Here is a 19,366-nt window from a genome sequence, read left to right as displayed (position 1 = left end):
GGATGATTGTTTTGAGGTGCTCTTGGATTTGGTTTGCCAGAATTTACTGAGTATCTTTGCGTCGATATTCTTAAGGGAAATAGGTCTGAAATTCGATCTGATGATTTTTTGAATTTCCTCTGATTCTGTAGTTATGTCTCCCTTTTCATTTCTGATTTTGTTAATTTGGACACACTCTCTGTGTCCTCTGGTTAGTCTCGCTAAGGGTTTATCTATTCTGTAGATTTTCTCAAAGAATCAGCTTTTGGTTCTGTTGATTCTTTTTATAGTCCTTTTGTTTCTACTTGGTTGATTTCAGCTCTGATTTTCCTGCCTTCTACTCCTCCTGGGTGTGTTTGCTTCTTTCTTTCTAGAGCTTTTAGGTGTGCTGTCAAACTGCTGACATATGCTCTTTCCTGTTTCTTTCTGCAGGCACTCAGCGCTATGAGTTTTCCTCTTAGCACAGCTTTCATTGCATCCCATAAGTTTGGGTATGTTATACCTTCATTTTCATTAAATTCTAAGAAGTCTTTAATTTCTTTTCTTTATTTCTTCCTTGACCAGGTTATCATTGAGTAGAGCATTGTTCAACTTCCATGTATATGTGGGTGTTCTTCCCTTATTGTTATTGATGATCAGCTTTAGCCTGTGGTGGTCTGATAGGATGCATGGGGTTATTTCTATCTTTCTGTATCTGTTGAGGCCTGGTTTATGACCAATTATATGGTCAATTTGGGAGAAAGAACCATGAGGTGGTAAGAAGAAGGTATATCTTTTTGTTTTAGGATAGAATGTTCTATAAATATTTGTTAAATCCATTTGGTTCATGACTTCTCTTAGTCTGTCTATGTCTCTCCTTAATTTCTGTTTCCATGATCTGTCCATTGATGAGAGTGGGGTGTTGAAATCTCCTACTATTATTGTGTGAGGTGCAATGTGTGCTTTGAGCTTTAGTAAGGTTTCTTTTATGTATGTATGTTCCCTTGTATTTGGAGCATAGATATTTAGGATTGAGAGTTCATCTTGGTGGATTTTTCCTTTGATGAATATGAAATGTCCTTCCTTATCTGTTTTGATGACTTTTGGTTCAAAATCAATTTTATTCGATATTAGAATGGCTACTCCAGCTTGCTTCTTCAGACCATTTGCTTGGAAAGTTGTTTTCCATCCTTTTACTCTGAGGTAGTGTCTGTCTTTGTCTCTGAGGTATGTTTCCTGTAGGCAGCAAAATGCTGGGTCCTCATTGCGTATCCAGTATATTAATTAATCTGTGTCTTTTTATTGGGGAATTGAGTCCTTTGATGTTGAGAGATATTATGGAATAGTGATTATTACTTCCTGTTATATTCTTGTTTGAATGTGAGATTATATTTTTGTGCTTGTCTGCTCTTAGTTTTGTTGCAAAACGATTAGTTTCTTGCTTTTTCTAGGGTGTAGCTTGCCTCCTTGTGTTGGGCTTTACCATTTATTATCCTTGGTAGGGCTGGATTTGTACAACCATATTGAGTAAATTTGGTTTTGTCATGAAATATCTTGGTTTCTCCATCTATGTTAATTGAGAGTTTTGCTGGATATAGTAACCTGGGGTGGCATTTGTGTTCTCTTAGGGTCAGTATGACATCTGTCCAGGATCTTCTGGCTTTCATAGTCTCTGGTGAGAAGTCTGGTGTAATTCCAATAGGTTGCCTTTATATGTTACTTGACCTTTTTCCTTTACTGCTTTTAATATTCTTTCTTTGTTTTCTGCATTTGGTGTTTTGACTATTATGTGTCGGGAGGAGTTTATTTTTGTTCCAATCTATTTGGAGTTCTGTAGGCTTCTTTTTCTTCTTCTTCTTCTTTTTTTTTCCATCTTTATTAACTTCATTATTTCTTATTTGCATTTCGATTGTTATTCCCTTTCCTGGTTTCCAGGCCAACATCCCCATAACCCCTCCTCCTCCCCTTCTCTATGGGTGTTCCCCTCCCCATCCTCCCCCCACTACCGCCCTTCCCCCAGCAATCACATTCACTGTGGGTTCACTCTTGGCAGGACCAAGGGCTTCCCCTTCCACTGGTGCTCTTACTAGGCTCTTCATTGCTGAGGACCCAGCTATACCACTCTTGGGCATATACCCAAAAGATGCTACAACAAACAACAAAGACACATGCTCCACTATGTTCATAGCAGCCTTATTTATAATAGCCAGAAGCTGGAAAGAACACAGATGCCCTTCAGCAGAGGAATGGATACAGAAAATGTGGTACATCTACACAATGGAATATTACTCAGCTATCAAAAACAATGACTTCATGAAATTCATAGGCAAATGGATGGAACTGTAGCCTTCTTGTATGTTTATGGGCATCTCTTTCTTTAGGTTAGGGAAGTTTTCTTCCATGATTTTGTTGAAGCTATTTACTGGTTCTTTGAGTTGGGAGTCTTCACTCTCTTCTATACCTATTATCCTTAGGCTTGATCTTCTCATTGTGTCCTGGATTTCCTGTATGTTTTGTGCCAGTAGCTTTTACTGTTTTATATTATCTTTGACAGTTGCGTCGATGATTTCTATGGAATCTTCTGCTCCTGAGATTCTCTCTTCTATCTCTTGTATTCTGTTGGTGATGCTCGTATCTACAGCTCCTTGTCTCTTCCTTTGGTTTTCTATATCCAGGGTTGTCTCCTTTTGTGCTTTCTATATTGCATCTATTTCCATTTTTAATTCTTTCACCTGTTTGATTGTGTTTTCCTGGAATTCTTTCAGAGATTTTTGCATTTCCTCTCTATAGGCTTCTGCTTGTTTATTTGTGTTTTCCTGCATTTCTCTAAGGGGGTTCTTTATGTCTTTCTTGAAGTCCTCCAGCATCATGATCAAATGTGATTTTAAATCTAGCTCTTGCTTTTCTGGTGTGTTTGGATATTCAGTGTTTGCTTTGGTGGGAGAATTGGGCTCCAATGATGCCATGTAGTCTTGGTTTCTATTGCTTGGGTTCCTGTGCTTGCCTCTCGCTATAATGTTGTCTCCAGTGTTACCATGTTCTGCTATTTCTGACAGTGGTTAGACCGTTCTATAGGCCTGTGTGTCAGGAGTGCTGTAGACCTGTTTTCTTGTTCTCTTTCAGCCAATTATGGGACCAGAGTGTTCTGCTTTCAGGAGTGTAGTCGTTCCTGTCTACTGGTCTTCAGCTGTTCCTGTGGGCGTGTGTCCTGAGTTCACCAGGCAGGTCACTTGGAGCAGAAAAGTTGTTCTTACCTCTGTTCTCGAGCCTGGAGTCACTTCTCAGAGCTGAGTTTCAGCTCTCGATGAGGGCAGCAACCAAAAGGGCCTGCCCAAACTTCGCTCTGGACCCTGTGCACAGGGGGCCCAGATGGTGCCAGGCATTTTCCTCTAGAGTCAGAAATATGGGCAGAGAGTAGTCTCCTCTGACTTCCCAGGCATGTCTGCCCCTCTGAAGGTATAGCTCTCCCTCCCCCGGGTGTTGGTGCAGGGTGCTGTTTGACCCGGTCCCTTCAGATCCAGGAGGTGTCTCAGGAGACTTTTTTAATGGCCTGTCAATAATCTTTAAAAATCCCTAAGGATTTCCACTTGGGCCAGTTATTGGTTAGGCATTACCTCAGTCTTTGTGCCACCTTTGTTCCTGTATTTCTTCTAGACAAGACAAATTTTGGATTGAACGTTTTCTGGGTAAGTTTTTATCCCTTCAGTGGTGGTCTTTTCCAGCTACAAAAGAGGCCTCTTCAGGTTCAATGTCCCCATTGTTAACAATCTAAGCTAAGGTTACCACATTGACTCCTGGAAGTCTCCTTCATCCCAGATCTCTGGAACTTCTTAATGATTTCCCTCACACCCCAAACTCTGGTAGCTGCAGACTTTCATTCATTCTCCTGGCTCCCTGTCTCTCCTTTTTCTCCCTATATCCGCCCCCAATTCTCTTCCCCCTCCCTTCTTCCAACCACTTTCCTCCTTTCCAACTTCTTTGGGCCTAGGGGGTTTAGCATGCATATTCTGTACTTTTGGATACTATCCAATTATCTGTTAGTACATACAATGCATGATCTTGGGATCATTCATTTATTCTACTTGTCTGCAGAATACATGGTGTCATTGTTTTTACCATCAAGAGAGGGTTTCATGGTGTAAATGAACCACATTTTTCTGTATCCCTTTTTTGTTGTGGGACATCTGGCTATTACAAATAAAGCTACTATGAACATAGTGGAATCTTGAGCAAGCACCAAGCCCTGATGTGATTGGTGATACTCTGTTATGCTTGAAGACAGAAGCCCAGAATAACTGTCCTCTGAGAGACACCACCCAGCAGCTAAACAAAACAGATGCAAATACCCACAGCCAAACATTAGACAGAGTTCAGGATATGAAGAAGTCATACCATGCTTTGATATAGATATTGACATATACTATATATCTGTATTTGATATACTACTATGGTTATCTCTGACCTATTTTTCTCCATGTTAGGTGCATTTCTAAGAACAATTTCTACCTCTCTTAGTTTGACAGCACCTTAAAGATTTCAATCACTTTACTCTCAGCACCAAAACACACCTTTTTGGAGCCTTTCATCTTGATTCCACACATACTGCTCTGTCCAGTCCCAACATCTCAGTTACTGAAGTGTCTACTTTCTATTTGGCTGGGTTCCCAGGGATGGAATCGGCCCGCATTTGGATCTTCATCCCCATATGTCTCCTGTACACAGTTGCCATCCTGGGCAACTGCACTATCCTCTTTTTCATAAAATCAGAGCCTTCTTTGCATGAACCCATGTATTATTTCCTCTCCATGTTGGCTCTCTCTGACTTAGGACTGTCCATCTCCTCTCTTCCTACCATGCTTAAGGTTTTCCTCTTCAGTTTTCAGACATTTTCCCCGATGTGTGTTTTGCCCAGGAGTTTTTTATTCATGAATTCTCAGCTATGAAGTCATCTGTGCTTCTCATTATGTCCTTTGATCGCTTTGTTGCCATCTGTAACCCTCTGAGATACACTTCCATCCTTACCAGTGCCAGGGTCCTTCAAATCGGGCTTGCCTTTTCTCTCAAGAATGTGCTGTTGATCCTGTCTTTCCCTCTAACTCTAAAGCATCTAAGATACTGCAAAAAGAATCTTGTCACACTCCTATGCCTCCATCAGGATGTCATGAAGTTGGCCTGCTCAGACAACAACTTCAATGTCATCTATGGCTTATTCGTGGCTCTCATAGGCATCCTTGACATAACATTTATATTCATATCTTATATACTCATCCTGAGAACAGTGTTGGGCACTGCATCCCAAAGGGAAAGGCTCAAGGTCCTCAATATTTGTGTCTCTCACATCTGTGCTATACTCATTTTCTATGTCTCCCTCTCTGATGTCAACTACTTTGCCAAATGCAGTACCCCTTTAACTAAGATCCTCATGGCTAACATTTCCTGCTTGTGCCTCCTGTAACGAATAATATACTGTGTGAAGAGTCAACAGATAAGAAATGTGACTCTAGAGAAATTGTGTCAGAAACAAAGCTGTAAAAGATGTTCAATCTCATGAAAATCCAATCATTACACCAGAAAATTAAGCAGAACAAACCAATAAGGAAGCAAGCTGAATGTTAACTCTTCAGTATCATCTTTCTACATATTTGCCAAAATTAAAAAATCAGCCTTGCAACTTTTATTTATTTAATATTTGATATTGGCATATTAATGTAAACATAGAATATATTTCTACATTTACTAAATTGTCCATATCATAAGATTATGGTATTATAAATGTTTTTATCCTTAAGAAATGTTCATTATGTTTATTTGAAAACTGATGATAAAAATTCATAAGAAAATGGGGTTAGTAATGAAACATGACTGAAGGTAGTTCTTCATTTAAACTAAACACATAGTTTTGGTAACTATAAACATATCTCTATAAATCATAAACTAAATTAATATGAAAAATGACAATTAACATGATGCCACTAAAGCAAACGTTAAAATGAAATTTTTAATAGAGTAATTTTTACACATTTATTTTACTTTTATAAACAGTTCGTTACTGAGCCTTTAAATATAATTATCTGGGCTTGATGTATAAAAACAACTGTTTGTCTCTCATGTCTCTACAGCAATTACACATAATGATAAAATTCTTGAGCAAATTGCTCAGTTTTCTCTTCAAACTTTCTTCTCAACTTTCCATCCCCATATTCATCTTTACATTGTACACTTTAATAAGAGTTTTGCTAAATATGCTTAACCAAACACTTCATTGCTTATATTCTATTACCATAAACACAGAAATAGATTCCTTTGTGCTACAGTTTCTTGGATGATTACTGATCATTGGGACCTAACCTCAGCAAACAGCATATAAGAATAGTTGAAACCTTCCACCTCATCCCCAATGTTTACTATTAGATATCTCCTCTGTACAAATTATGCTTCCAGTATCCTGTCTCAGCTTATCAATTTTGGCTTTAATCAGTTATTATGATTTGAATCTAATTGGTCTCCCCTTCTATGAATCTCCATAGGTGCTTTTAACTGCCTTGAGAGTTACCCTGGATAATGTCTTCTTCATAATTCTTTTAAAAGTTTCATGATGCAATAAATTACAAACTACATAATTAGACAGTTACCTTTCTACCAATGACTCTATGGTTACACTTTTTAACCCTTTGTGTTTACTCTTAACTAGAGAGCCATTCATAAGTCATACTTATAAAGCATTGTGCCAGAAAAAAAAATCAGTTAAATTATAAGAATGACAATCCTTTGTTATTTAGATTTCAGTATGGTGTATAAGTTGTACTAACATTCCAAGCAAACAGTTTGGCTAGAAACCATGGTGCTCTGTCAGAAAATCCACACAGATCTAAATGTCTTTCATCTTGACTATGGCTTGAGCAAGAATGTCTACCTCAAGGCTGGGGTGTTTTTTCTTAATTCTTCTTTTGAGTGGTGTCTGTGTCTTGTCAGAATCTCTCTTTCTTTCCAATGGACTCTGATCTTTCCAAGGAAAGTCTAGACAGGCTCTGTCTATATATCTTCCTGACACTTTGTTGAAAATGCATCTACCAACCCTGCTGGCTCTATTCTCATTCATTTGTGGGGGAATGATTTGATACTTCAAGAGTCTCCTTTGGAAATCTCAGCACTCCCTAACTTGTCACTTAAACACTCCCTCCCACTGTGTCTTCTCTTCCTTCCTCTTTACCTATCAATTTTCCTTTCAATTCCTTTTTGCCCTTCCTCATGCTGCTCTGAGACTCTGATCTCTCCCTTTCTCTATCTCTAACACATTTTCCCCACCTTGGCTCTCCAACTCCTTGTTGTTACTGGAACATTAGAATTCTAGATTCACTAGAACCCTCAAGAGACCCCATACCTCCCTACAACCAGAAAACATGCTATCTCATCAGAAAGACTCACATTAATTGAAACTGAACACTTATCTTCATTAACTTTGGAAGCAGTCAGACTGCTGTGAGATGATTCCTCAAAAATCACCTGAAAGGTAGTTCAAAGCCTCTGTTTTACCACACACTGGAGACAAAACTTATAAAACTCTTTTCCACACTGGTACAACCATTCTGGAAATCAGTCTGGAGATTCCTCAGAAAATTGGACATTGAACTACCTGAGAGCCCAGCTATACCTCTCTTGGGCATATACCCAAAAGATGCCCCAACATATACAAAGACACATGCTCTATTATGTTCATAGCAGCCTTATTTATAATAGCCAGAAGCTGGAAAGAACCCAGATGCCCTTCAACAGAGGAATGGATACAGAAAATGTGGTACATCTACACAATGGAATATTATTCAGCTATCAAAAACAATGACTTTATTAAATTCATAGGCAAATGGATGGAACTGGAAAATATCATCCTGAGTGAGGTAACCCAATCACAGAAAAACACACATGGTATGCACTCATTGATAAGTGGCTATTAGCCCAAATGCTTGAATTACCCTAGATGCACAGAACACATGAAACTGAAGACAGATGACCAAAATGCCAATGCTTCACTCCTTCTTTAAAATGGGAACAAGAATACCCTTGGAAGGGTATAGGGAGGCAAAGTTTAGAACAGAGGCAGAAGGAACACCCATTCAGAGCCTGACCCACATGTGGCCCATACATATACAGCCACCCAATTAGACAAGATGGATGAAGCAAAGAAGTGCAGGCCGACAGGAACTGGATGTAGATCTATCCTGAGAGACACATCCAGAATACATCAAATACATATGAGAATGCCAGCAGCAAACCACTGAACTGAGAACAGGACCCCCATTGAAGGAATCAGAGAAAGGACTGGAAGAGCTTGAAGGGGCTCGAGACCCCATATGAACAACAATGCCAACCAACCAGAGCTTCCAGGGACTAAGCCACTACCTAAAGGGCTCCAACCTCATAGGTAGCAATGAATAGCCTAGTAAGAGCACCAGTGGAAGGGGAAGCCCTTGGTCCTGCCAAGACTGAACCCCCAGTGAACGTGAGTGTTGGGTGGAGGGCGGTAATGGGGGGAGGATGGGGAGGGGAGCACCCATATAGAAGTGGAGGGGGAGGGGTTAGGGGGTTGTTGGCCCGGAAACCGGGAAGGAAATAACAATCGAAATGTAAATAAGAAATACTCAAGTTAATGAAGAAAAAAACAGACATTTGAAAACAAAACAAACAAACAAAAAACTCTTTTTCACAGACTCAACTATAAAATATCAGTACAGCCAAGCATGATGGTTCTATACCCGAGTATTGGGAGGAGTCAGGATGACCAAGAGTTCAAGGTAATCCTCAGTACACAGTGTTGTGAAAGCCAGTCTAGGCTACATGAGACACTGTTTCAAACAAACATGTGTGTGTGTGTGTGTGTGTGTGTGTGTGTGTGTGTGTGTGTGTGTGTGTGTATTACTATTTTATAAACTCAGCAAAATTAGTTTGTTCCATTTTTTGTCTGAAACACAATTTGGTTTAGAGTATAAAGTAGGTAAATATGAGATATAACTTTTATACAAACTAGTAAGCTTTCATAACTATTTTTTAATTCAGAGTAAAAATTTGTAAGGTTTCCTCCTGTGCCTATATAAATTTATGTATGTACTTGTGTATGTTATACATAAGTAATATTTTCTACCCCTAGCCAGCATTACAAGATGAATTCAAATACAATAAATTAATTCTATTCTGTTGACTTAGAAATAAATAGAGGGCCTATACAAAATGACTAAAGCAATAATGCACATAACACTAATTATTGCCTAATACTAAACATGCACACCACACTTGATACAAACATAAATCCCCAGTGAATGTAACTGCTTTTGGTTTGTTATGCTTTCCTAAATTCTATGCACAATAAAACAGAGATCACGGCCAGGTTTAGTGTTCTTATTTACATGACTAAAATGGTTTCCAAATAATTTTAGGTATCTTACAACCTCCAAATTGTGCTGTCAAATAAACAGAGATTCACTAATAATCTAGATAAAAACATATTCTACACAGTGTTACTTTAATTTTATGTACATCTACCTACTTACTTTTATATATGGTAGACAAAACTAAATAGGTAAAATATGTTATATGTTTATGCCTATCATAAGTTTATGATAAGAAGAGTCTGTCCTTTGAAAGACTCTGCCCAGCAGTGGACCGAGACAGAAGCACATACCCACACAAACATTTGACGGAGGTTGGAGACCCCTAAGGAAGAGTGAGGGGAAGGCCCTGAAGGTAATGGTGAGCCCACAGGAAGACCAAAAGTGTCAACTAATTTGGACCCTTGGGAGCTCCAAGAGACTTAATTACCAACTAAAGAGCATACACTGGCTGGTCTGAGGCCCTTTGGCACGTATGCTCCAGAGAGCTGTCTTGTCTGGGTCTGGCCTCCATGGGAGATGATGTGCCTAATCCTGCAGAGACTTGCTGCACCAGGAGAGGGGATTTCTAGGAGGGCACCAGAAAGAAAGGGAGAATGGTAGAAAGGCACCCTTGGAGAGGGGATTGGGAGGAGGCATTTAGGATGTAAATAAAAAATAAATTAGAAAAAAGAGACATAGCTGTACATCTAGAGGCTGTTTGGGTGCTGTGACATGGTGCACTGGGAGCCTGAGAGAGAAGAAGGGGATATTGAGTCAGAGCAGCAGAGGAGGCTTGATGGTGTATTTATTGATGGTTAAATATCTCCAGTGACATCGTTCCCGGGCCATCTTAGGGTTCACCTAGTGGTAGTTTTCATTTCTTCTAAGTGTGTTCTGCTGAGTTAGAATCCCCGGAGCTCTGTGGACTAATTGGGAATCCTTGGGGAAGCAGGACTAGGCATTGAGGAGAGGATAAACTGCTGTTCTTGCTCAGCAGTGAAGCTCTAGTGACTGTGCCATGCCAGTGTCCCCTTCTCTCTGTGTCCAAATACCTGCCAATGTCCTAGTAAGCTTTCTCACAGACAGAGTTCCAATTTTCCTTTGTATCACCTCAAGCAAACACCCTTTCCTTCCGTCTGATCCAAGTTTCAAAGTTATTGGGCTAAAGGCCAGAACCTCAATCTTTTCAAAAACCCAACAGTATTTCTAAATGCCTGCTAGAAGCCCAGAATTCTATGAACTCATGAAGATCAACTAACAACTACCCCCAAGTCATTGAGAAACACAGAAAGAAATCCAATTCCAGGTATGTGGACCCGTCTAGAGACAAAGCTGCTAAAGGGATAAAGGGGTATAACTGACTTACATGTTAATAAGTTATTTAGAATTTGGATAATGAAAACACTGACGTTGCTTTGGCGAGAAAGCAACAAGAATGAATAAGAGTTTCTGGCCTCCGTAGTTTGTGCTCACTTAGCGTGCTTCTCATTGGCTTTAAGTCCTTGCCTGACAATTTCTATCTCTTGATAAATGAGAAAGCAACTCTATGATGATAACAAAAATATGACTACAAACTCATGGCACTTGAGCAGCCTTGTGACAATAGGTTTTATGCAAATTCTACTCAGTCATATGATTTAAATACAGAGTCTATCAAACTGAGAAGATGACTTTATTCATTTACTGCCAGTGCATATAAAGTATGCTTTTATGGGATGCTGTCAATCTGGAGCAGGGAGGCATAAAGCATAATTTGTGATGACTGAGCACTGAGGTGCTGCTGTTCTCTTCAGTTGGTTTAATCATGGGGCAATTTGAGAATCAGCCTGGGTTGTTTACTTCTAGACAGGAAGGAAAGAGGAACAAGCACAGTATTCCAAGAAAAATAAGGTTGTGCTTCAACTCTACAAAATATGTCCTAGGTTTCCCCTCATATTAAAGGACAAACTCTACATCACTTAGAAATATAAGTCCTTGAAAAATAATTGAGCCCTGTAGAGTTCACTTAGATTATTTCCTGAAGCAATAGCATGTATTAATATTCTTGAATAATTGCAAATGAAATTATAATAAATGACTATCATTATCCTAAATTATTCACATGATCTCAAAGTTTGTATTGCTGCTACCTTAATAAATGTATCAGAGGTAATTCAGTCTTGGAAACTTTTTGTGGCCTGTGATCTGAGACCAGGATAAGCATTTAAAATTTTATTTCTCCATTGCTGATTATTTATGCAGATATATTTTCATTTACCTCATTGAATTCTGCTGATATAATCCCAGATGCTTATTTTTTCTGCTGGTTATTTTTAAAGGTCTAAGGTTAATGCAGATACATATCTACCAAGTTAATATTTGTACTAACTTAAACTAAAGTGTACTCATTTGAGACAATTCATTTATACCACTGCAGGAGCATTCCTCTCCAACCCAGGTCCTGAGGCCCTGGTATTCCTATAATGTCAGTCTTCAATACCACTGCCATAGAAATCCCCACCTTCATTCTGATTGGGATCCCAGGGTTGGAGCATGTGCATATTTGGCTCTCCATCCCAATTTGCTTCATGTACCTTGTGGCCATCATGGGAAACTGCACCATTCTCTTCCTCATAAAGACAGAGACATCTCTGCATGAGCCTATGTATTATTTCCTCTCTATGCTGGCATTTTCTGACCTAGGACTGTCCGTTTCTTCCCTTCCAACCATGCTGAGAATATTCTTGTTCAACTCCACAGAGATTTCCTCAGATGCATGTATTGCTCAAGAGTTTTTCATTCATGGATTCTCAGCTATGGAGTCCTCGGTGCTTTTCATCATGGCCATCGACCGCTTTATAGCTGTCAACAACCCTTTGAGATATACCTCCATCCTTACAGTCAGGAGGGTCTTTAAAACTGGCCTAATATTTGCTACATTCTGTATTGCAGTTATTCTGCCATTTCCCTTTACACTAAAGAGGTTGAAATTCTGTAAGAAAAGTCTGTTATCTCATTCTTACTGCCTTCACCAGGACGTTATGAAAGTAGCTTGTTCTGACAACAGAATCAATGTGATCTATGGGTTTTTTGTGGCTATTTTATCTCTGTTATACTTGGTGTGCATTTCTGTGTCTTACATGCTGATCCTTAAAATTGTCCTGGGCATTACTTCACAGAAGGGTCGCCTCAAGTTCTTTAACACTTGTGTCTCTCATATCTGTGCTGTGCTCATCTTCTACGTGCCCATCATCACCTTGGCAGCCCTTCATCGTTTTGCTAAAAACGTTTCTCCAGTTATTGGAGTCATAATAGCTGATATTTTCCTTCTGGTTCCACCTCTAATGAATCCCATTGTATATTCTGTGAAGAGTCAGCAGATTAGAAATCTGATCCAAACCAAATTGTGTAAGAAACATTATAGGTGGGAAATTTCAGCTTCCATGAAAGTGTGGGTTACACCACTATATCTGAATACATGTAGAAATTAAAAAGCTACAATGAAAAATACTCCCTTACCACAAAGGTGCACTACATATATCCAGTAAACCAATCTGGTTATTTTATGAAAAGGAACAAACACTCTGTTAATATCTACATCAGTATAGAGGTTATAATCAGGTTAGAACTAGATAAATGTCTCTCCTTTCTCACTGTCATACTTTTGTGCAACCAACAATAAAATTTTATCAAGTGTCAAATACAATAAAGACTTTTCTCAATGATCGTACAACTAAAATTTTAAAATATGTTTGCAAATAAAAGTAAAGGCCATCGTGAGTCTAACTCAGCCGTAACTGATTTGTACAGTAGAAAGTTATTATGGACACTTACTCATGAAGTCACCACCATTTTATCACCCATTGTGAGGATATAAGTCATCAACAACCTTAGATAAAATATTAAAGAGTAAGACCCATATATGTTAAAATGAATAAATTAAATATTAAAGAAAAAAACAGGTAAAGGACTTCTTTCTCTTCCCATACCTAGTCCTACTCTCCCCACCTTTTTTCCTCCCTCTGGTCTCTCCCTTTCAGGTACCTCCCTTCTTCTACCCCTGTGATTTTTTTGTTCCCATTTCTAAGTGGGATCAAAGCATCTACACTTTGGTCTTCCTTCGTGATAAGCTTCATATGGTCTGTGAGCTGTACCATGGGTATTCTGAGCTTTTGGGCTAATATTCATGTATCGGTGAAAACATACCATGTGGTTCTCTCAAAATATTTTCTGGTTCTATCCATGTGCCTGTAAAATTCATAAAGTAATCATTTTTCATACTGAGTAGTACTCCATTGTGCATATGTACCACATATGTACCACATTTTCTGTATTCATTCTTCTTTGAGAGACATACGGGTTGTTTCCAGCTTCTGGCTATTATAAATAAGGATGTTATGAACATAAGGAAGCATGTCTCCTTATTATATGTTGGAGCATCTTTTGGGTACATGCCCAGTAGTGGTAAAGCTGGATAGAACTATTTGAACAGGAGAGACGTCCAGTGGGTCAGGAGATTGAATAGAAATGTGTAGCAGTGGGGGTTTAGTAAGAGGGGAGACCACTAGAAAGTCCTACATGCCAGGAAAGTGGTGAAAGGTTCCTAGCATTCAACAGGAACTATATTAGTAAAAATACCCAACAGAGGGGAGATAGAACCTGAAGAGACTACCTCCAGTAGATAGGCATGGCACCAGTTGAGGGATAGGGTCACCCACCCATCTCAAACATTTTAACCCAGAATTGTTCCTGTCTAAAGGAAATGCATGGACAAAAATGGAGCAGAGACTGAAGGAAAGGTCATCCAGAGACTGCCCCACTTAGGGATCCATCCCACCTGCAAACACCAAACCCTGACACTATTTCTTATGCCAAGAAGTACTTGCTGACAGGAGCCTGGTGTAGCTGTCCTCTTAAGAAGCTCTGCCAGAGCCTGACTAAAACAGATTGGGATACTCACAACCAACCATTGGACTGAGCCTGGGGACCCCAATGGCAGAGTTAGAAGAAGGAATGAAGGAGCTGAAAGGAATTTCAAGCCCACTGGGAGAACAGCAATATCAACTTACTGGACCTCCCACTAGCCAAAGAGTATATATGGATGGGTCCATGGCTCCATCTACACATATAGCAGAGGATTGCCTCATCTGGCATCAATGGGAGGGGAAGCCCTTGGTCCTGTGGAAGCTTGACGCCACAGCATAGGGGGATGCTAGAGGAGTGAGGCAGGAGTGTGTGGGTAAGTGGGGAGCACCCTCTTAGATGCAAAGGGTAGGGGAGATGGGATGGGGATTTGCAAAGAGGAGACTGGGAAGGCAGACAACTTTTGAAATGTAAATAAACAAAATAAGCAATTAATAAAAAAACTTAAAAAACAAAAACAAAACATACAGAAACAAAGGACCTTAACAAAACTAATGACCAGTATATTTCTGATGCAGTGTATATATGTCAATAAACCATTGCTAATAAATTAATGTGAAAATAAGGGCACTTTGAAAAATGTTTGAAGACTATTGCAATTTTCAATTATAATGAGATATGCTCTGTTAAGTGCTATTTCTATCATTAAGGTATCACAGGTACTGAAAAGTTTGAAAAATAGGAAAATGGAATATAATCATTACAAGAACGCCACTGTCCTTTAAAATCTAAAGCAAATATTCTCATTTTCTTCACTATATAGACTCAAAAGTTGTGCATCTTATTTGAAACAATATTAGAATATTTGTATGCCTGCTGCAAGTCTTTACCACCAATTGCATCAGCACCATTGCCTATACTTTTACCCTCCAGTAAATCAAAAGGCACTTTCCAAAAATAACAGTTGTTTAAAGGGTAACCATTCCAGAACTAGCTAGGGACCTGTAACTAAAGAACAGATTTTTAATACATAGGTGCATTTGGTTTTGTGAATTTCTAATACATGCAGGATATATTTTAGGAATTTTAGTGTACATTCTCCTTTTATTCTCACAATGTATCAGCTTTTCAGATATCAAGAGACTAAAGTTGTAGGACCTATTTAATGAACTTCCTGCAGACAGAAAGTCAAGAGCTAGGATGTAAGCATTTTTTTCTGATATGCTGGAATAGATCTATGTTGACTATGTTATAGTTGATAGATTTAAGATTGCAATCAACATACAAAGCTACTCAGTCAATGGAGTTGAGGCTAACAAACTAGAGTTTTCTTTCTATTTTTTTTTATTTTTATTGGTTATTTTATTTATTTACATTTCAAATCTTATCTCTCTTCCCAGTTTCCCCACCACAAACCTCCTACCCCATTCTCCTCCCTGCTGCTTATATGAGGGTCCTCCCCCACCCACTGCCCACTCCTGCCTCACTGCCCAAGCATTTCCCTATGCTGGGTCAGCAGGCCTCCACAGGATCAAGGGTCTCACCTCCCACTGATGTGATAAGGTCATCCTCTGTTAAGTCTTTGGCTGAAGCCATGGGTCCCTCCAGGTGTGCTCTTTGTTTGGTGATTTAGTCCCTGGGAGTTCTGGATGGTCTGGGTGGTTGATATTGTTGTTCTTCCTATGAGATTGTGAACCCCTTTAGCTCCTTTAATCCTTCCCCTAACTCCTCCATTCAGGTCTCTGTGTCAGTCACGCTACAAGGAGCATCTGCATCTTTAAAGGTCAGGCTCTGGCAGAGCCTCTCAGGGGGACAGCTATACCAGGCTCCTGTCAGCAAGCACTTCTAATGATCAAAAAGCAAATAATTACCCAGATGACCTTGATCTAGGCTACAAAGAACCTAAGGGCAATCTACCATCAGATTTTCTTGGAAGGCAACCAGTGGACAATTCTAAAAAAGGAATAGATTCCGTTTAAGAAATGAAAAGATGATAATGCATGCTACCAGGAAATAAGAGTGTATTTGTTTCATTTTACAAAATGAGAAGTTTTGTTGTTATTTTCCATATGTTTCATTTTGAAATTCTACAGGACAATGATCATGTGGAGATTGAAGGGAAGACACCGCAGAGGGTGAAATGGAATACAATGTCAAGTGACAAAAGTGACCTTATTTCTTAGATGTAGAGGATGTGTAAATTAGGTAGGATACAATTTTCCAGTTTCACCAGTAATACTCCCATTATTGATTTTATTTTAAGCCTAATTGAAGCAAACACACATTTTGTTGTCTTTTTCTTCTTTAAACAATTTAATCATTTCCAAACAAATAAAATATTCTGAAAGATTCCTTCCACCTATCAGAACCATAGAGTAGAATACTTAAGCAATAAGTCTTATAGTGTGGTTATCTGTTTTATCAGCATAAATGTTACCCTCAACCTTGCTAAAATAGTCTTATGACCCCTTTAAAAATAACTGACTAAAATATTTATCTTAATCATCCTTCAAGAGGATTCCTTTGTGCACTGAACTAAAGTATATTACATTAAAGCATGCCATTATTGATGGGGGAGTCAGAACTTGAAGTTGTTTGCGTGTTAGTGAAGATAGGAAGGCATAAAAAGATTATAGGCAAAATATGAGAAAACATTGTAAAATGTTAGCCTTCTACTTTCCCTATCTTTATTGTGAAGCTAATATGAGTAATAAATTATATATGGTTTACAAGGAAAATCCAGACTGGTTTCCTGTGGTTTCTGGTCCTTGTTTTGCTCATGTTTCATTCAGCTTTTTCTGTCATTTTAATATAAATTTACACATCTGCCATGGATTATTCCTTTAACTGGGTAAATAAGACTAAGGAACTGAAGAGGTAATACTAGGGTGAGAGAAAATATATACTATATGGAACCCACAGACAAGTTTTATATATATATATATATATATATATATATATATATATATACATATATATATGTGTGTGTGTGTGTGTGTGTGTGTGTGTGTGTGTGTGTGTGTGTACATTCATGGCAGAAAACTGGAAACAGAACCCAAAGTAGGTTTGCTCCTCGTGACTTGCTCAGCCTGCTTTCTCATACAAGTAAGGATCAAGTACCAAGGATATCACTGCACCTCCACCATATGCTCATATTCTGGATGCACCATAGTCAAGCAGTAATCATGATACTATGCTAGGAACTCGCCTACAAGCAATTGGATAGAGGCATTTTCTCAGCTGATTTTTTCTTCCCAGATAACCCTAGCATGTATAGAATGGACAAAAAACAAATGAACAAATGAACAACCAGAGCAACACCTACCTGCCTTGCCTTCTTGTGCCCAGGATATAATATCTGCTAAGACAAAATGCTAAGAAGCAAAGTTTGAAACTGAAGATGTCCAGCAGGCACTTTATTTTTTTTTTCATTTTGTATTGGATATTTTCTTTATCTACATTTCAAATATCCCCTTTCCTGGTTTCCCCTCTGGAAATCCCCATCTTATCCTCAAACTCCCTTCCTCCATGAGGGTGCTCCCCCACCCATCCACTCCCTCCTGTCTCCCTGCCCTGGCATTCCCCTACCCTGGGGCATTGAATCTTCACAAGACCAAGGGCCTCTCCTCCCACTGATGCCCAACAAGACCCATCCTCTGTTACATATGAGTTCTTTGGATATTAGCACTCTATTGGATGTAGAATTGATAAAGATCATTTTTTCCAACATCTGATAGAGCTAATATCCAAAACATACAAAGAACTCAAGAAGTCAGACTCTAGAAAATCAAATAACCCCGTTAAAAATGGGGTATAGAGATAAACAAAGAATTCTCTGCTGAGGAATATCAAATGGCTGAGAAGTAACTAAAGAAATGTTCAACATCCTTAGTCATCAGGATAATGCAAATCAAAACAACCCTGAGATTCCAACTCACACTAGTCAGAATGGCCAAGACAAAAAACTCAGGTGACAACAGATGCTGGCGAGGATGTGGAGAAAGAGGAATACTCCTCCATTGTTGGCGGAATTGCAAGCTGGTACAACCACTCTGGAAATCAGTCTGGAGGTTCCTCAGAAAATTGTACATAGTACTACCTGAGGACCCAGCTATACCTCTCTTGGGCATATACACAAAAGGTGCTCCAACAAACAACAAAGACACATGCTCCACTATGTTCACAGCAGCCTTATTTATGATATCCAGAAGCTGGAAAGAACCCAGATAACCTTCAACAGAGAAATTGATACAGCTACACAGTGGAGTACTACTCAGCTATTAAAAACAATGACTTCATGAAATTCATAGGCAAGTGGATGGAACTAGAAAATATCATCCTGAGTGAGGTAACCCAAACACACACACACACACACACACACACACACACATGGTATGCACTTACTGATAAGTGGATATTAGCCCAAAAGCTCAAATTACCAAAGATAAAACCCACAGACCACCTGAAGCTCAAGAAGAAGGAAGACCACAGTGGGGATGCTTCAGTCCTTCTTAAAAGGTGGAACAAAAATATTCATAGGAGGAGATATGGAGACAAATTTTGGAGCAGAGGCTGGAGTAATGGCCATTCAGAGCCTGTCCCACCTGGGGGATCCAGCATATATATGTGTGTGTGTGTGTGTGTGTGTGTGTGTGTGTGTGTGTGTGTGTGTGTGTGTGTGTGTATAGATATAGATATAGATAAATACAGCCACCAAAACTAGACAATACTGATGAAGCCAAGAAGTGCATGCTGACAGGAGCCTGATACAGTCATCTCCTGAGAGACTCAGCCAGAGTGTGACAAATACAGAGGAGAATGCTAGCAGTAAACCATTGAACTGTGAATGGGTCCCCATTGAAGGAGTTAGAGAAAGGATTGAAGGAGCTGAATGGACTTTCGACCCCATAAGAACAACAAATACCAACCAACCAGAGCTCCCAGGGACTAATCTAAAGAGTACACATGAACAGACCCATGGCTCCAGCTGCATATGTAGCAGAGGATGGCCTTGCAAGGCACCAGTGGGAGGAGAAGCCCTTGGTCCTGCCAAGGCTGGACCCTCCAATGTAGAAGAATGTCAGGGCAGGGAGGCGGAAAGGAGTGCTGACTTGGGAGGGGGAACACCCTTATAGAAGAAGGGAAGGAGGAGGCATAGGGGGGTTATGGACTGGAAACCAGGAAAGGGAATAACATTTGAAATG

The 19,366-nt window shown here is 39.4% G+C and overlaps 1 protein-coding gene and 1 pseudogene across 1 annotated transcript; both read left to right on the top strand.

Annotated features, from left to right (window-relative positions):
- The first annotated feature begins 3,396 nt into the window (after window positions 1–3,396).
- On the top strand, window positions 3,397–5,490 carry LOC116893167 (annotated as a pseudogene).
- Window positions 5,491–11,782: 6,292 nt separating this feature from the next.
- Window positions 11,783–12,790, top strand: LOC116894070 (olfactory receptor 51A4-like). Its single transcript, XM_032895793.1, has one exon. The coding sequence runs from the start codon at window positions 11,783–11,785 to the stop codon at window positions 12,788–12,790; it is 1,008 nt and encodes a 335-aa protein (XP_032751684.1).
- Window positions 12,791–19,366: the final 6,576 nt, after the last annotated feature.

Source organism: Rattus rattus, chromosome 2 (assembly GCF_011064425.1).
Source record: "Rattus rattus isolate New Zealand chromosome 2, Rrattus_CSIRO_v1, whole genome shotgun sequence".
Classification (NCBI taxonomy): Eukaryota; Metazoa; Chordata; class Mammalia; order Rodentia; family Muridae; genus Rattus; species Rattus rattus.
Note: the sequence above shows the minus strand (reverse complement) of the source record. Positions and strands in the feature narration are given on the sequence as shown.